Source organism: Chiloscyllium plagiosum, unplaced genomic scaffold (genome assembly GCF_037043375.1).
Source record: "Chiloscyllium plagiosum isolate Xiang-an unplaced genomic scaffold, Cpla_swu_hap1 HiC_scaffold_7, whole genome shotgun sequence".
Lineage (NCBI taxonomy): Eukaryota > Metazoa > Chordata > Chondrichthyes > Orectolobiformes > Hemiscylliidae > Chiloscyllium > Chiloscyllium plagiosum.
The window spans coordinates 90162658-90181536 of NW_028270145.1; the positions used below are offsets into that span (position 1 = coordinate 90162658).

Genomic DNA, 18879 nt, shown 5'->3' on the forward strand with positions numbered 1-18879 from the left:
CCAAGGAGCAGGAAAATTGACGTTTCGGGCAAAAGCCCTTCATCAGGAATAGAGGCAGGGAGCCTGCAGAGTGGAGAGATAAATAAGAAGAGGGTAGGGGTGGGGAGAAGGTAGATAGTGGATAGTTTCTCCCTGAAGCAGTTATACACGAGCTTAAACCTACTCAGCTTTAAGTAACCATTTCATTGCTTCATCCAAACACTTCTAGTCTGTGATTAACACTAACTCTTTACTCCAAGGTAATCTAATTGCACTTTAGCCTTCCCTTCTGTGGAACACTGCTCTAGACAACTATCTTTATTCAAGGACTTGCAAGACAGCTCACAACTCAATGTAAAACAAAGAAGAAAAACATCTTTCTCTCTTTCGCTCTCTAAACTGTGGGTGTTTCCCTTAAGCTTAAAAAAGCATTGCAGAAAGCCCTAACAAATGTTGAGGCTCTATTATTTACTTGGCTGGGTTGCAAAATAATCTAAGGTAGGGAAAAATCCTTAATTGGTGTACAAACATCATTAATTCTCATGCTTGGCTTCATAATTAGTTTTTAAAAGAAAAAGCTACAGAAACAATTACAAAGTAACAATTAACTGCAGGTATGTAGAAATGCCTCATGTTACTAATTCAAAATCTATAAACCCAAACCTGCAATAAATGACATTAATTTATTTTATTATTATTCATTTGCAGTATGTAGATGGCACTGGCTGGCCAACACTTATTGTCCATCCTGCAAGCCCCATAGGAAGGTGGTGTTGAGTTGCCTTCCTGAACCACTGTAGTCCATAAATCATATAGTCCACATCCCAGTTTATAATAAAATGGAAGGCAAGAGATAGTAAATAGTGAAAGGGTGGTAGGGCTTTGACAAGGAGGATAAAAAGGTAGAATGTTACCAAAATGGAGAACAAAAGCAGAATTCTGAGGTGCCTTGGGCAGAAGGGTGCAGCTTCCACAACACTCAAGAAACTCAATACCATCTAGGACAAAACAGTTCATGTGATTGAAACTTTAGTCGAACACCATCAACAATCATTTCTCCTGCCCTTAATTCACAGAGGTAGCAGTGTGAACCAAACAACTGTAACAACTTAACAATGCTCCTCATACTACACCTTCTAAATCCACAAGATCTAACACCTAGAAGGTGAAGAACAGGAGATGGATGCAAATGCCACTATGTCCTTGGAGCAAAATCCATAACATCACTGTTAGTACACTTTGTTGATTTTCACCAGGGAAGCGCTTTCATGATCACGGTTGTCAAATACAGGCAGTCAACAATCTGTAACAATTTTTCAATAATTTATTGAATTTGTGAAGAAGCAATGGTTTAGAAATGATAAATTGGTTAATTAGATACAGAAAAATACACATCCAAGACAACTGGAGATTGTCCACTGATGCCAGCGGATAAACAGGCTGTTGGCATAGATTATGTGGATTTCATTAAAATTGTGAAAGCAGCATTGCCAGTTGAAGTGTTAAAGAACTTTTCCCTGGGTTTTCCTCCTTCTCTTCTGATTCATTTCCATCTGGAAAAGACAGTTCCCTGAGGACCACCTGATAAGGGCAGGCTAATGAGAATGGCCTGATGACAACTGTTCAATAAAGATGGCCTCATAGTCAATTATATTCTATTTCCAAGGGATTATAAGTTTGGTTCTGTCAATTAATGATCAAAATGCTTTTGAGCAATGAGCGTGGGACTATTATAACGTTGGATGATCATTATCTCTTTGCCCACCTCCAACTGCAGGATCGTTCTCATTCCTTCAAAGAATAACAACTTCTTATTTTTGGAAGCACTGCACTTATAAAAGTGTAGTATTGTACCTGACAAATCTTTTGTTGACACATGTGGAACACTACTTTCTATCATTACACAGTTAAATGAGGTTTCATGCTACATAGGAAATGCTAAATATGGAATACTAAAAGCATACGGGTTTAAAAGATACCCTAACTTCCAGCATTGCGAAGGAAGTAACCTTATGGCGTCCAACAACTAATTCTTAAACTATTTATATCTAAGGTACATGCTCAGTTCCCTAATTTGTTGATTACATATTTCAATTAATGTAGTAAAGCTATTAAAACTATTAATAGCAAACTTTGATAATTACTAAGCATAATGCCAGTAACCTTAACCATGGGATGTGAATGACTTTATATCACAGGATATAACAGACACGCTGTCTCGACTTTTGAATTTCTTCTTCTCTGCCTTCATTTGGCTGAACAATTTTAACCAAATGTTTTTCTGAGATATTGATGTTATCTGATGTTTAGAGACAAAAGGAGTCTCAATCAAGTGACCAAATTGAGAGATAGCCTTAATTGCTTCATTCTGCTTAACGATGTGATGTTGTTTGTGGATATGAGGACCAAGAAGTAATTTGTTATCATAGTTGCCTCAGTGGGTTAGAAGCAGAAGGTAGGATACCAACTGAGGCAAATATCTCAAACAGAATGAAGAACTGCAGATGCTGAAGATCCAAAACAAAAACAGAAATGGCTGGTGAAGCTTGGAGTCTGGCAGCACCTGTGGGAAGAAAGCAGAGTTAACAATTCAAGAAAATGATAAAACAAACAATATTGTATGGTTCTAAGCATTACCAAATTCTGCTTGGTTATTCTTTCTTACAAAATTAAAAATCACACAACACCCGGTAATAGTCCAACAGGTTTATTTGGAGGCACTATCTTTTAGATCGCTGCCTCTTCACCAGGTGGTTGTGACTACTGTCGTCTTCTTGAACAGAAACAAGGAATGAAATAATTTTAAAATATTGAAACTGGAATTAAATTATTAAATAAAATCATCCCAACGCCCTCCTGACGAGAGCTTTGTTCTGAATTAACCATTCAAAGGTGAACAAAAAATATATATCTTATTGTATGTGAACAGACTAAAAAATGCTGCCAGTGTCTATGGAACTATATGATTTGTTCCAATCGCTGTAGAGTATGATCAATTTTACAAAATCAATTCAAACATCTAGTTATTAGTTGTAAGAATGTCCCATATCCTTCCTATCTTGAGGCGTCACGTTGACTGCCTGTCCTTAAGTGTTTTCCTCAGTTTTTAAAGTGTTTCTTAAATCCACTAACAGCCATAAAGCTTGTTCCAATGATTCTTCTTTCATCGGTCATGTCAGAGTAAACCTCTTACATAAATGATTTGGAGGAAGGTGTAGGTTGCCTCATTCACAAATTTGCAGATGACACCAAGATTGGTGGAGTAGCAGATAGTGAAGGGGACCGTCAGAGAATGCAGCAAAATATAGATAGATTGGAGAGTTGGGCAGAGAAATGGCAGATGGAGTTCAATCCGGACAAATGCAAGGGGATGCATTTTGGAAGATGCAATTCAAGAGTAAACTATAAAGTAAATAGAAAAATCCTGGGGAAAATTGATATGCAGAGATATCTGGGTGCTCAGGTCCATTGTTCCCTGAAGGCAGAAATGCAGGTCAGTAGAGTGGTCAAGAAGGCATACGGCTTGTTTTCCTTTATCGGACAAGGTATTGAGTACAAGAGTTGGCAGGTCATGTTACAATTGTATAAGATTTTGGTTCGGCCACATTTGGAATATTGCACACAGGTCTGGTCGCCACATTACCAAAAGGATGTGGATGCTTTGGGGAGGGTGCAGAGGACGTTCACCAGGATGTTGCCTGGTATGGAGGGTGTGAGCTATAAGGCGAAATTGAGTAGGTTAGGACTATGAGCGGCGAGGAGAGGAGTGGTGAAGCGACGGCTGCAGGGAAGGGTGAGTTTTCCTGCATTAAAAGGAACTTACCTTGGGAGTCGGGCCATCATTTGCCGAGAGGTGCGAGGGAGGAGCGAAGGACTTCTGGGAAGTCATATATTTGTGTGGTTGCGTTATCCGAAACACTACTCAGGTAGTGTTTTCCACCTATCCTCCTCCTCTAACCAAAAAAGGTTAGGTAAGGTAACGAGTTTATGTTTTATTCCTTATTTTTTTCAACAGTCTCTTTGGGAATTTAGAATAGTGGGAATGGAGGTTAGGGCAGTTGAATGTTCCTCTTGCAAAATGCGGGAGGTAAGGGTCACCACTACTGTCCCTGCTGACTACATCTGCGGGAAGTGCACCTAACTCCAGCTCCTCGAAAACCGCGTTAGGGAACTGGAGCTGGATCTGGATGAACTTCGGATCATTCGGTAGGCAGATGGAGTTATTGAGAGGAGTTACAGGGAGGTAGTCACTCCTAAGGTACAAGAAAAAGGCAGATGGGTTACAGTCAGGGGACGGAAAGGGAACCAGCAGGCAGTGCAGGGATCCCCTGTGGCCATTCCCCTCAACAATAAGTATACCGTTTTGGATACTGTTGGGGAGGATGACTTACCAGGGGAAAGCAGTAGGGCACAGGGCTCTGGCACAGAGTCTGTCCCTGCTGTTCAGAAGGGAAGGAGAAGAGGGGCAGAGCAGTGGTCATTGGGACTCAATATTTAGGGGGACAGATAGGAGATTCTGTGGGGACGAGAGAGACTCAGTTGGTGTGTTGCCTCCCAGGTGCCAGGGTTCATGATGTTTCAGATCGTGTTTTTGGGATCCTTAAGGGGAGGGGGAGCAGCCCCAAGTCATGGTCCACATAGGCACCAATAACATAGGTAGGAAGAGAGATGGGGATTTAAGGCAGAAATTCAGGCAGCTAGGATGGAAGCTTAGAGCTAGGACGAACAGAGTTGTTGTCTCTGGTTTGTTGCCCGTGCCACATGCTAGTAAGGCAAGGAATAGGGAGAGAGAGGAGTTGAACACATGGCTACACGGATGGTGCAGGACGGAGGGTTTTGGATTCTTGGATAATTGGAGCTCTTTCTGGGGCAGGTGGGACCTCTACAAGCAGGATGGTCTTCATCTGAACCAGAAGGGTACCAATATCCTGGGGGGAATATTTGCTAAGGCTATTGGGGTGGGTTTAAACTAATCCAACAGGGGGATTGGAACCAAAATTGTAGTTCGAGTGAAGAAAAGGTTGAGAGTAGGGAGGTCTGAAATCAAGTTTCAGGGACGCAAGATGGCACCGGCAATCAAGAAGTTGGTTTGAAGTGTGTCTACTTCAATGCCAGGAGCATCCAGAATAAGGTGGGTGAACTTTGATAAAGTCCCACACAGGAGGTTAGTGAGTAAAATTAGGGTGCATGGTATTGGGGGCAAAGTACGAGATTGGATTGAAAATTGGTTGGCTAATAGGAAACAAAGGGTAGTGATAAATGGCTCCATTTCGGAATGGCAGGCAGTGACCAGTGGGGTACCGCAGAGATCCGTGCTGGGACCACAGCTTTTTACAATATATGTTAATGATATAGAAGATGGTATCAGCAATAACATTAGCAAATTTGCTGATGATACAAAACTGAGTGGCAAGGTGAAAAGTGATGAGGATGTTAGGAGATTACAGGGTGACCTGGACAAGTTAGGTGAGTGGGCAGATGCATGGCAGATGCAGTTTAATGTGGATAAATGTATGGTTATCCACTTTGGTAGCAAGAACAGGAAGGCAGACTACTACCTCAATGGAATCAATTTATGTAAAGGGGCAGTACAGAGAGATCTGGGTGTTCTTGTACACCAGTCAATGAAGGCAAGCATGCAGGTACAGCAGGTAGTGAAGGCGGCTAATAGCATTCTGGCCTTCATAACAAGAGGAATTGAGTATAGAAGCAAAGAGGTGCTTCTGCAGCTGTACAGGGCCCTGGTGAGACCAGACCTGGAGTACTGTGTGCAGTTCTGGTCTCCAAATTTGAGAAAAGACATTCTGGCTATTGAGGGAGTGCAGTGTAGGTTCACGAGGTCAATTCCTGGAATGGCAGGATTACCTTACACTGAAAGACTGAAGCGACTGGGCTTGTATACCCTTGAGTTTCGAAGATTGAGAGGGGATCTGATTGAGACGTATAAGATTATGAAAGGATTGGACATTCTGGCAGTAGGAAACATATTTCCACTGATGGGTGAGTGCCGAACCAGAGGACACAGCTTAAAAATACGGGGTAGACCATTTAGGACAGAGCTGAGGAGAAACTTCTTCACCCAGAGAGTGGTGGCTGTGTGGAATGCTCTGCCACAGGGGGCAGTGGAGGCCCACTCTCTGGATTCATTTAAGAAGGAGTTGGATAGAGCTCTCAAAGATAGTGGAATCAAGGGTTATGGAGATAAGGCAGGAACAGGATACTGATTAGGAATGATCAGCCATGATTATATTGAATGGCGGTGCAGGCTCGAAGGGCTGAATGGCCTACTCCTGCACCTATTGTCTATTGTCTATTGTCTATTGTCTATTGTCTATTGTCTATTGTCTAACTTGAAGCTTGGGTTGGTACCTGGGACTTCGATGTTGTGGCCATTTCGGAGACATGGATAGAGCAGCGACAGGAATGGTTGTTGCAGGTTCCAGGATTTAGATGCTTCTGTAAGAAAAGAGAAGATGGTAAAAGAGGGGGAGGTGTGGCATTATTGGTCAAGGTCAGTATTACAGTTGCAGAAAGGATGTTTGGGGACTTGTCAACTGAGGTAGTATGGGCTGAGGTTAGAAACAGGAAAGGAGAAGTCACCCTGTTGGGGGTTTTCTATAGGCCTCTGAATAGTTCCAGAGATGTAGAGGAAAGGATAGCAAAGATGATTCTCGATAGGAGTGAGAGAGACAGGGTAGTGTCATGGGGGACTTCAACTTTCCAAATATTGACTGTGAACACTATAGTACGAGTACTATAGATGGATCAGTTTTTGTCCAGTGTGTGCAGGAGGGCTTCCTGATACAGTATGTAGCCAGGCCAACAAGGGGCGAAGCCACATTAGATTTGGCACTGGGTAATGAGCCCGGCCAGGTATTAGACTTGGAAGTAGGTGAGCATTTTGGTGATAGCGATCACAATTCTGTTATGTTTACTTTAGTGATAGAATGGGATAGGTGTATACCACTGGGCAAGAGTTACAGCTGGGAAAAGGCAATTATGATGCGATTAGGCAAGATTTAGGAAGCATAGGATGGGGAAGGAAACTGCAGGGGATGGGCACATTAGAAATGTGGAGCTTATTCAAGGAAAAGCTCCTGTGTGTCCTAGATAAGTATGTACCTGTCAGGCAGGGAGAAAGCTGTAGAGCGCGGGAGCTGTGGTTTACGAAGGAAGTAGAATCTCTGGTCAAGAGGAAGAAGAAGGCTTATGTTAGGATGAGATGTGAAGACTCAGTTAGGGCACTTGAGGGTTACAAGGTAGCCAGGAAAGACCTAAAGAGAGAGCTCAGAAGAGCCAGGAGGAGACATGGGAAGTTGTTGGTGGATAGGATCAGGGTAAACCCTAAGGCTTTCCATAGGCATTTAAGGAATAAAAGAATGACGAGAGTAAGATTAGAACCAATCAAGGATAGTAGTGGGAAGTTGTGCGTGGAATCAGAGGAGATAGGGGAAGCACTTAATGAATATTTTTCGACAGTATTCACTCTAGAAAACGACAATGTTGTCGAGGTGATTACTGAGATACAGGCTACTAGACTAGGTGTGATTGAGGTTCACAAGGAAGAGGTATTAGAAATCCTGCAGAGAGTGAAAATAGATAAGTCCCCTGGGCCGGATGGGATTTATCCTAGGATCCTCTGGGAAGCCAGGGAGGAGATTGCCGAGCCTTTGGCATTGATCTTTAAATCATCATTGTCTACAGGAATAGTGCCAGAAGACTGGAGGATTGCAAATGTGGTTCCTGTGTTCAAGAAGGGGAGTAGAGACACCCCAGGTAATTATAGACCAGTGAGCCTTACTTCAGTTATTGTAAAGTATTGGAAAAGGTTATAAGAGATAGGATTTATCGTCATCTAGAAAAGAATAATTTGATTAGGGATAGTCAGCACGGTTTTGTAAAGGGTAGGTCGTGCCTCACAAACCTTATTGAGTTCTTTGAGAAGGTGACCAAACAGGTAGATGAGAGTAAACTGGTTGATGGGGTGTATATGGGTTTCAGCAAGACGTTTGATAAGGTTCCCCACAGTAGACTATTGTACAAAATGTGGAAGAATGGGATTATGGGAGATATAGCAGTTTGGATCAGCAATTGGCTTGCTGAAAGAAGACAGAAGGTGGAGTTGTGGATAGTGACGAAGGATGTTTTAGGTTACAGAGAGACATAGATAAGCTGCAGAGCTGGGCTGAGAGGTGGCAAATGGAGTTTAACTCCAGGTGATTCACTTTGGTCGGAGTAACCGGAATGCAAAGTAGTGGGCTAATGGTAAGATTCTTGGTAGTGTAGATGAGCAGAGAGATCTCAGTGTCCATGTACACAGATCCTTGAAAGTTGCCACTCAGGTTGACAGGGTTGTTAAGAAGGCTTACAGTGTTTTAGCTTTTATTAATAGAGGGATCGAGTTCCGGAACCATGAAGTTATGTTGCAGCTGTACAAAACTCTGGTGTGGCCACACTTGGAGTATTGTGTACAGTTCTGGTCACCGCATTATAAGAAGGATGTGGAAGCTTTGGAAAGGGTGCAGAGGAGATTTACTAGGACGTTGCCTGGTATGGAGGGAAGGTCTTACGAGGAAAGGCTGAGGGACTTGAGGCTGTTTTCGTTGGAGAGAAGAAGGTTGAGAGGTGACAAAATAGAGACATATAAGATAATCAGAGGGTTAGATAGGGTGGACAGGGAGAGCCTTTTTCCAAGTATGGTGATGGCGAGCACGAGGGGGCATAGCTTTAAATTGAGAGGTAATAGACATAGGACAGATGTCAGAGGTAGTTTCTTTACTCAGAGAGTAGTAAGGATATGGAATGCTTTGCCTGCAACGGTAGTAGATTCGCCAACTCTAAGTACATTTAAGTTGTCATTGGACAAGCATATGGACGTACATGGAATAGTGTAGGTTAGATGGGCTTCAGAATGGTATGACAGGTCGGCTAAACATCGAGGGCTGAAGGGCCTGTACTGCGCTGTAATGTTCTATATTCTATGTTCCATGTTCTATTTTCAATGGAAAGAAAGTGGTTGAGTGGGAACATTGAGGAAGTTAAAATGTCACAGGGGGATCATTTCCATGCTTTACTTCTCTTCCAGGGCACATTGGGGTCTTTAGGGTTAAATATCCCACTACCAAAAAAAACTTACTGCAACAGCAACTGAAAGCCTGTACTCTTTCAATCCACACATGTGGCTGCCCCCCAAGGAAGCCTAGACAAGATCTTTGTCCTTTCCAGACAAGACTAATAGCCCTGGCCCCAACCCAGTCAACTGCCTCCCTCTCCCATTGTCTCTCTTCCCCTCCATATTAATATAGGTATGTGAATCCCCCAGCTACGTCATCTCCATTAGCATAGGTATCTGAGTTCCCCATTTGTTGCAGGCAAAACCTTTCTGCCTTAGTTCCTTTCCATTAACACATAATCATGGAAGATACAATAATCGGTTTCTGTTGACCATTCTCACATTATTTCAGGACATCGACATTCGTTAGGTTTTGTAAAATCATAATTGTCTACGTTGAGTTATGTGATGTCAATCATCCATGTGACTGATAAGTCTTTGTTCAATTCCTATAAAATATACTGTCTCTGAGTGTAAGGCAGAGATTCATGAAGAAGAGTCGCTACAAGCAGGCACTCAGCTACTTTAGTGATGCTTTGAATCTCTCGTGGCTGTCCGATAATAAAGCTACTGTTGTTGAACCGAAAACTTGTGTCGTCCGGATTTGTGGAAAAAAGCAGACATCAGCAACATGATTGAGGTCTACAAAATTGTGAGAGGTGTAGACAGGGTGGATATCAAGAAACTTTTTTTCCCAGACTGGAAGACTCAATTACTAGGGGTCACGAGTTCAAAGTGACAGAGGAAAAGTTTAGGGAAGATATACGTGGAAAGTTCTTTACGCAGAGGGTCTTGTGTGCCTGGAGTGCATTGCCAGTGGAGGTGATAGAGATGGGAATGATAGCATCATTTGAGATACAGACCTTTAGAAAATAGACAGTGGATTTAGTTGAGGATATGGATCATCGCAGACTATGAGGGCCGAGGAGCCTGTTCCATAGCTGTAATCTTCTTTATTCTTTGTTCTTTGTTCTCTTGGACCTATTTTTTCAAGAGGGCAGAAGATACCTCTCTTCTGTCACAAGTGATCATCTACCTTCCTCATACAGCTATGGTACCTCACAAAGTCAGGCAGTTTTTTTTTCTCTCTGGCAGATGGTCGCCGAGTGGTATTATTGCTGGACTGCTATTACAGAGACCCAGGGTAATGTTCCTGGGACAGGGAATCAAATCCCACCATGGCAGATGGTGAAATTTGAATTCAATTTAAAACAAGGAATTAAGAGTCTAATGGTGACTGTGAAACCATTGCCGATTGTCAGAAAAACCCCATCTGGTTCATTAATGCCCTTCAAGGAAAGAAACTGCCATCCTTACCTGGTCTGGCCTACATTGTGATTTCAGACCCACACTAATATGGCTCACTCTTAACTGCCCTCTGACAGGAGAGTTGTGGGTTCTGTACACTCTCGGAGCCTGCTCGAATTTAGCTGGGTCAGTGTTATGTACCATACACGTGCAAATAAAGGGCAAATTGGTGATGGGATATTGGCCTTCATGGACTTATTTCAAAACCAATCCAATTTATGGCGCATGACAGAACAGGATATATGGCCTGCTTCATTTACACCAAATTTAAAAACACAGCCCAAAAACATAATTGCCTTTCAAACATCAGAATGTAACCAACATTGATCTTTTCACACGTCAGATATTAAATCTATTTGACATTTTTGAAAAAAAATATTCGATTTAAGTGTATATTCGTTTTCAAATATCTACTGGTAGAATTTCTGTGGCATGTGCCAGATTCAGCAATTAGTTATGGTTGGCTACGCAAGCAAATTTATCTTGAGTCTCCGGCTACATGGAACAGTGCTACAGCAACTTCAAATTGATTAGCAAGTTACAACACAGACACTTCTATTTAATAGTATTGGAATGCTGTGTGATAAAACAAAATAGCACAAATTCCTTTGAAAGAGTTTCTAATGAAAGCTCCCTGACCTGAAGTGTAAAGTCTGTTTCCTGTGCTTGTTGAAAATTTCCAGAATATCCCATTTTTATTTCACATTTCTCCAATGGCCAAAGTGGCTGAAAAAAATACATTGCTGTTGTTCCATTACATATTTGCTAAAAAATCTTAGCAATCTGGAGCAGAGAATTCAATAAAAGTGAGCATAGGGTAAGATTGCAACAAAATATGAATTAACTATCACACTGTTTCACATTGTTGTCCAAGACCAATTTCACTCTTCCCCTCAAGTCCTGCAATTATGTTGGGATCAGTCCAGGCGATGCTGTTCAGTATGAACTCTAGCAATCTTGTTATATGTGGTTTTCTGTTTATGTGCTGTTCAAAACAAAAGCTATTGTTCTCATTCAAGGAACTTGGGAAGTTAGCATTCAGATAATGCAAGCAGTTAGGAAGGCAAATTATGTGGGTAAGGCAATTGTAATACAGGAACATCTAGGTCTACAATTTTACAGGGCTTTAGTGAGGCTGCCTTTGGAATATACTGTGTAGTTTTGCCCAGTATTTAAGGAAAGGTATTTAAGTATTGGAAGTGGAATAGCAAAGCTGCAGTAAATTCTTGCATGGGACAGAAGAGTTATCCTATGATGAGATGCTCAGTACGTCACACCTATTTTCTTTAGAGTTTAGAAGTGTGAAAAGTGGTTTCATTAAAACAAACACAACTTTGAAATGGGCTTAACAGGGGCATTCAAACATTGATGTCATGTTTGAGGAATCTAAAGAAAAATGGTATAATCTCAAAATAATGGGCCAATCACAGAGGACTAAGATGAGAAGAAATTTCTTTATCTGTGGCAAATCTTTTGAAAATTATATCCTGCGGATGAAAACATTCTGTCATTAAATACATTTGAAACTGGACTTTTGGCATCAAGATTATGAGGAGCAGGCAGGAAATTGGAATTGAAGCCACAGATGACAGGGCAGTCCTGATGGGGCCTCGGGTTGAATCCTGTTCCCATTTCTTGTGTTTTTGTGAAACATTTCTGGAAAGCTTACTGAACTTTATCCTCCTTACTTGCATTACAAGCACTTTAAATTGAGTGGTTTGATTGACTGGTTGAATCAGGACTCTGTAGCAGACCTAATACTAGATAAATTGTGCCAGTTTAGCCTTTCACAAGTTATTAGAAATGTTTGTCAACAAAGATCTCTGCAAGTCAAGTTATCATAGAATCCCTACAGTGTGGAAGCAGGCCATTCAGTCCATCAAGTCCACACCCCCAACATTGCATACAGCATCCAATCAAGATTCAGCCTACCCCCCTTTCTATCCCCACAACTCTGCATTCCCCATGACCAATCCGCCTAATTTGCACATCTTTGGACTGTGAGAGGAAAGCCATGCAGACACAGGGAGAATGTGATACCTCCACATAGAAATTCACCCAAGGGTGGAATCAAACCCAGGTCCTTGGCACTGTGAGGCAGAAGTGCTAATCACTGAACCTTTGTGCCACCACTGGACCATGTATCAGCAACTCATAGGAGTGCTAGAGAACTCGATCAACAACGGCTCCACTGCCCTCTCTGAATTCAATGAAAAATATTTAAGTAAATACTAAAGTCCTCCTTCAAGTCGGCTCACAAGTATTTAGCCAAAACTCCTGCAACCTCAAATTTAATGGACTGTCTAATGTCTGAAGACTACCTTCCCAAACAGGACCTGCTGTCTCAATTTTCAAATGACCAATGTTCTGGCCAAGAAAATGTGATAGACATTTGCTACAACTGCAACAAGAGGAATATGCTGGTTATTAACTTATAGTATTCCACAATTGCACGCTTATGAATGGTTTCATTCAATCTCAAAAGTAACTAATTAATCTACTTTCATACCAGAGGGAAAAAAAATACTTTCACAGGCTTCTTCAATGAACTTGAGATAATCCAATTGTTATAAAGCAAAATTCACACTTTAAAAGAAGTTGAAATATGTCAAGCCTTCTTCTCAGAGGTTATGAGGTAGTCGAAAATATTGATATTTTTAAACTTATCCAAAAATATCTTTTGAGAGATAGAGAGATATTTGTCACTTACGAGGATTTCTCCCTTATGATCAACAAGGGCTGTGGAAAAAAAAGTCAAACCTAGAAAGGTTTGCTAGATAATCATTAGCACAGAGGCCCCATATTCTTTTCAAAGCCAATTTTTTTAACAATCAAATATATTAAATTCCATATCATATCTCCCTAAAAGCTTTGCTCATCTTTTGTCCAAAATCATTTACTTTTTGTAAGTAGCAGACAAAGGACAATCCAATAAAATCTTGAACTTATTTCCATGAAACTACATGCTAAAAATTCTTTTCCATCCAGATAATATCTTAACAGTTTGATATCATCCAGTTTTTGATATCATCCAAAAGTATAAGTATGTATTTCCAACTGAAGAATTGGCTGAGTAGCAGGGCACAGGTGGTGATCGTTGAGGGGCATTTTTATAACTATAAACCACAAGGAACACTTGCTATTTAAACTTGAACATAGGATGTTTGAAGCTTGTGGATGAGATGATAAATTAGTGGGATAGTAAATAATGAAGATAGCCTTAGATTACAGAAGGGTGTAGATGAGTTGATCCGTGGCAAATGGAATTCTATCCAGATAAGTATGAGGTGATGCACTTGAGCAGTACAAACAAGGCAAGGGAATACAATAGGATTCTGGAAAGCATCAAGGATCAGAGGGATCTTGGTATGCATAGAAGATAGTGCAGACTGCAGATGCTGGAGACTGAGAGTGTGGTGCTGGAAAAGCACAACAGGTATGGCAGAATCTGAGGAGCAGTAGAATCAACGTCAATTCTCCTGCTCCTCAGATGCTGCCTGACCTGCTGTGCTTCTCCAGCACCACGCTCTCGACTGTTGGCATGTATGTCCCCCAGTCTTTTAATGTACCAGAACCGGTAGATAAAGTGGTTTAGAAGGCATATGGAATACTTCATTTCATTAGCTGAGGCAGCGAGTTTAAGAGCAAGGAAGTCATGCTGGAAATGCATAAAACTTAGGTTGAGACACCACTATGTGCAGTTCAGAAATCCATATTATAGGAGGGAAATGATTGCACTCGAGAAGATGCAGAGGAGATTTACCCAGATGTTGTCTGGGCTGGAGAGTTTTAGTTATGAAGAGAAACTAGATAAGATTGTTTTCCTTAGAGCAAAGGAGACTGAGGGATCATTATTATGATGTATAAAATTAGGATAAGCAAAGAAGAAAATGTCGCTTTGGTGGAGGGATCAATCATTAGGAACATAGCATTGAGGTAAGCTGTAGGAGGGAATGTGAGGGAATACTTTTTCACCCAGAAGGTGATGGAAATCTGGAACACACTACCTGTGGTAGAGGCAGAAACACTAATATTATTTAAGCTCCTTTTAGATGTACACTTGTGAGCCAAGACACATAAGGTTATGGGCCAAGTACTAGAAAAGTACTTATTAAAGGATTGGACACTCTGGAGGCAGGAAGCATGTTTCCGCTGATGGGTGACTCCTGAACCAGAGGACACAGTTTAAAAATAAAGGGTAGGCCACTTAGAACAGAATTGAGGAGAAACTTCTTCACCCAGAGAGTGGTGGGTTATGGAGTGCTCTGCCCCAGAAGGCTGTGGAGGCCAAGTATCTGGATACTTTCAAGAAAGAGTTGGACAGAGCTCTTAAGGATAGTGGAATCAAGGGTTATGGGGATAAGGCAGGAACAGAATACTGACTGAGGATGATCAGTCATGATCATAATGAATGGTGGTGCTTGCTCGAAGGGCAGAATGGCCTACTCCTGCACCTATTGTCTATAAAATAGGATTAGAATGGTTAGGTGTTGCTTTTGACCAGCGTAGAATGATGGTTGAAGGGATTTTTGCTGAGCTGTAGATCTATGACTCCATAACTCACTGTGAAGTTCTTATTGAAATGAGTCAGCATTGACATTAATGACTGATAGGTTCTTGCTACCAATCATTCAGAATGGCAACAGCTTGTTCATGAGCCACATCATATTGGAATGCCAATACCTTAATAATGTGGCAGAGAAAGAAAGGAAAGGAAACAAAGACTTTGCTTCAGGTCTGAGTAGATCAACTGACATCCATGCACCCTAAGGTCTGTGCATTGAATATACACCTGTTCAATCACATGAAGATTCATCATGCTCATGACCCATGTCAACTTCAAATTAATGCACAGCCAATGACAACAACACAGTCCCACCCTAAGATTGGCAGAAAACATAGGCACATGTTTCCCATTGATCAATTATATGGTTACATTTGCATCTTCCATTTTACAAGACCTGATCTTATATCTCCCACCCATCTGCCTAATTTACAAGTCTACAAAAACACAGATTGGTGTATATACTGTTTCACCCACGGCAAAACAATTATGAATGAGAAACAGACTAGTAGACCCATGCCAAGGTAGTGAAAGATCAAATATTAAATTTGATTAGAAGTGCGAATCATTCCTTCAGGAATATAACTCAAGTCTTAATGAGATATGATGAATAAAAGTTGGGATCAAGGGCAAACCATGAATATTTCAGTTTAGATACAAAGTTAATGTGTTTCACATTATCATGATATGGAGGTGCAAGTGTTGAACAAGGGTGGACAAAGTTAAAAATCACACACTAGGTTATAGTCCAAAAGGTTTATTTGGAAATACTAGCTTTCAGAGTGCTGCTCCTTCATCAAGTAGTTGTGGATCAGGATCGTAAGACACAGAATTTAGAGCAAAAGATCACAGTTATCTTTTGCTATAAATTCTGTGTCTTATGATCCTGCTCCACTGCTACCTGATGAAGAAGCAGCACTCTGAAAGCTAGTATTTCCAAATAAACCTGTTGTACCATAATCTAGTGTGTGATTTTTAACATTACCATGAAGAGGGCGATGGAAAGTATTGTTGAGATCAGGTTATGTGCTTCCCTACAAATGCATGTACATCTCAACTAGACAGCTGAGCTTCTATATGGTCAATAGACAGAAAAGGCCACTTCACTTTGTGAGATATCACAGCTGAATGGGGAAGGGAGATGATCTCGAGTTCAAAAGACGTATTCTGTGATTGCCTAAAAAAATTCCAGGTGGCTTACTCTGACATGACTGGGGAAAGAAGAATCATTAGAACAGCCTTGACTGCTGTTGGTAGATTTAAGAAATGCACTGAAAGCTGAGGAAAGCACCTAAGGATGGTTACTTGAAGTGAAGACTCAACAAAGCAAGGATATGGGTCATGCTCACAGTTAATGACTAGATGTTTGCATCTCTTTTGGAAAATGTTCAGTCTCTGGGAAGATTGGAATATGTCATCTAATTCCATATACACTGACAATGATTTTAAGTCTGCCACAAAGAGTAAGATACGTATTTACAATCAATTTTCCATGGTGAATTCTGAATAAGGGTCTCTTTTGGGAGGAGTTTAATTGATAGTTTCATACCAGTCACAATAATTTTAAACAAGAAAACTTGATTCTTTGTTTCTATTCAAGATGGACTACATACAACTTATCTATGTTGCCCTGATCCTGCTTCCTTAAGAGCATAAAACTATAAGAAATAGGAATAGATCATTCAGCCTCTCAAGCCTGCTCCACCATTCAATAGGATCATGGCGGATTTGACATTACTAACGTACACTTTCCTGCCTTTTCTCCATAACCTTTGATTCTCCTATTGATCAAGATTCTATCTATCACAGCCTTAAGTGTACAGAAGGACTCTGCCCCAACAGCTCTCTGTAGCAAAGAGTTCCAAAGGCTCACAGCACTCAGAGAGAAAAACTTCCTCCTTTTCTCAGTCTTAAGTTGGTGTCCATTGATTCAGAGACGACACCCTCTGGTCTTAGACTCTCTCATGAGGGGAAACATCCTCTCAGCATTCACAACTGTGAAGTTCCTTAAGAAGCATATGTTTCAAAGAGATCACCTCTAATTCTTCAAGATTCTAATGAGTAGACCCTTTGCTCATAAGACAATCCATCTTAGGGATCATTCTAATAATCTGTCTCTGAACTGATATCCTTCCTTAAATAAGAGGACCAAAACTGCTCACAGTACTCCAGACTTGGTCTCACCAGCATCTTGTGCAATTTCAGTAAGATATCTCTAGTCATATACTCCAACCCCTTTGAAATAAGGGCCAATGTTCCATTAGCTTTCCTGATTGCCTGCTGCATCTATAGCCATAGTGTCGTACAGCATAGAAACAGGCCCACCAACTCACCATGTCTATGTCTACCAACAAACACCAAATTAAACTAATCCTGTTTAACGGCCCTTGATCTATAGCTTACTATGCCCTGGCATTTTAAGTACTCATCCAGATGCTTTTTAAATATAGTGAGCATATCTCTACTATGCTCTCACACAGTACATTCCATATTTCTTCCAACCCCTGGGTGAAATTTTTTTCTTCACATATCTCCTCTAATCCATTTGGTCCTCACCTTAAACTTATGCCCTCTGTCATGGGGAAGAGATTCTCACAATCTACTCTGCCAATAACTCTCATAATTTTGTATACCACAATCAGATCTCCCTTCAATCTTCTATGTTCCAAGGAAAACAAACCCACCATATCTGATCTTTCCTCATAACAGAGACTTCTCATCCCAGGCAACATTCTGTGGGCTAACTTTCTGAGTTTTGTGCACATGTACACCCAAATCCCTTTGTGTTGTAGCTTTCTGCAGTTTTCCTCCATTTAAATAATATTCTATTATCTTGTTCTCCCGTGAATAACTTCACATTTGCTCACATTGTACTCCATTTGCCAACTTTTTGCCCACTTACTAAACATATCAATATCTCTCTGTAAACTCGTTTTTCAACAGCTGGCATTGTTAAGCAGGCAGGGCAATATCACAACCAGATGCTCACCATCTTGGGCCATCCTATCATTTCCAATAGCTGAAGTATTAAAGAGGGACCAAGGGATTAAGGCCAAGGTCAACCTCACTGCCTCTTTACCATTCTTTCTGACTTTAAAATACTCCTTAAAACCTCTCTTTCTGGTCATGTTGCAGCTGTACAGCACATTGGTTAGGTCACTGCTGGAATATTGCGTGCAATTCTGCTCTCCTTCTTATCGGAAAGATGTTGTGAAACTTGAAAGGGTTCAGAAAAGATTTACAAGAATGTTGCCCAGGGTTAGAGGATTTGAGCCACAGGGAGAGGTTGAATAGGCTGGGGCTGTTTTCCCTGGAGCGTTGAGAGCTGAGGGGTGACCTTATTCGAGGTTTATAAAATCATGAAGGGCATGGATAGAATAAATAGACAGAGTCTCTTCCCTAGGGTGGGGGAGATCAGAACTAGAGTGCATAGGTTTTGGGTGTCAGGGGAAAGGTATAAAAGAGACCTAAGGGGCAACTTTTTCACACAGAGGATGGTACGTGTTTGGAATGAGCTGTCAGAGGAAGTGGTAGAGACTAGTACAATTGCAACATTTTAAAGGCATTTGGATGGGTATATGAATAGGAAGGGTTTGGAGGGATATGGTCTGGGTCCTGGCATGTGGGACTAGATTGGGTTGGGATATCTGGTCGGCATGGACAGGTTGGACTGAAGGGTCTGTTTCTGTGGTGTACATCTCTATGACTCTATGACCTAGCTTTCAGTTATTTTCTCCAGTATCACCTTTCATGATTTGGTTTCAAGTTTTGTTTTCGTATGCTTCTGTGAAGCAGCTTGGGTTGGTTTACCACATTATTGTGTTTTATAACTGCAAATTGTTGTTGTACTATAACAATTAGCCAAAATTCTAGGACACTAATGTAAGTATGATCTTGACATTTATTTAAGGTACAG

General features: G+C 41.1%; 1 protein-coding gene across 3 annotated transcripts in view; it reads right to left on the bottom strand.

Annotated features, from left to right (window-relative positions):
* Positions 1–1291: 1291 nt before the first annotated feature.
* LOC148149660 (uncharacterized) overlaps positions 1292–18879 on the bottom strand; it is a 271395-nt gene continuing 253807 nt past the window's right edge. For all 3 annotated transcript variants that reach the window (XR_015757546.1, XM_087988624.1, XM_087988623.1), the window contains 2 exons: positions 6349–6435; positions 1292–2542 (listed from right to left, as the gene is read on the bottom strand). Coding sequence is in view for 2 of the 3 variants with exons in the window: in XM_087988624.1 (XP_087844750.1) it covers positions 2403–2542; positions 6349–6435 (227 nt within the window). In the remaining variant the exon portion in view is untranslated. The remainder of the gene's footprint in view (positions 2543–6348; positions 6436–18879) is intronic.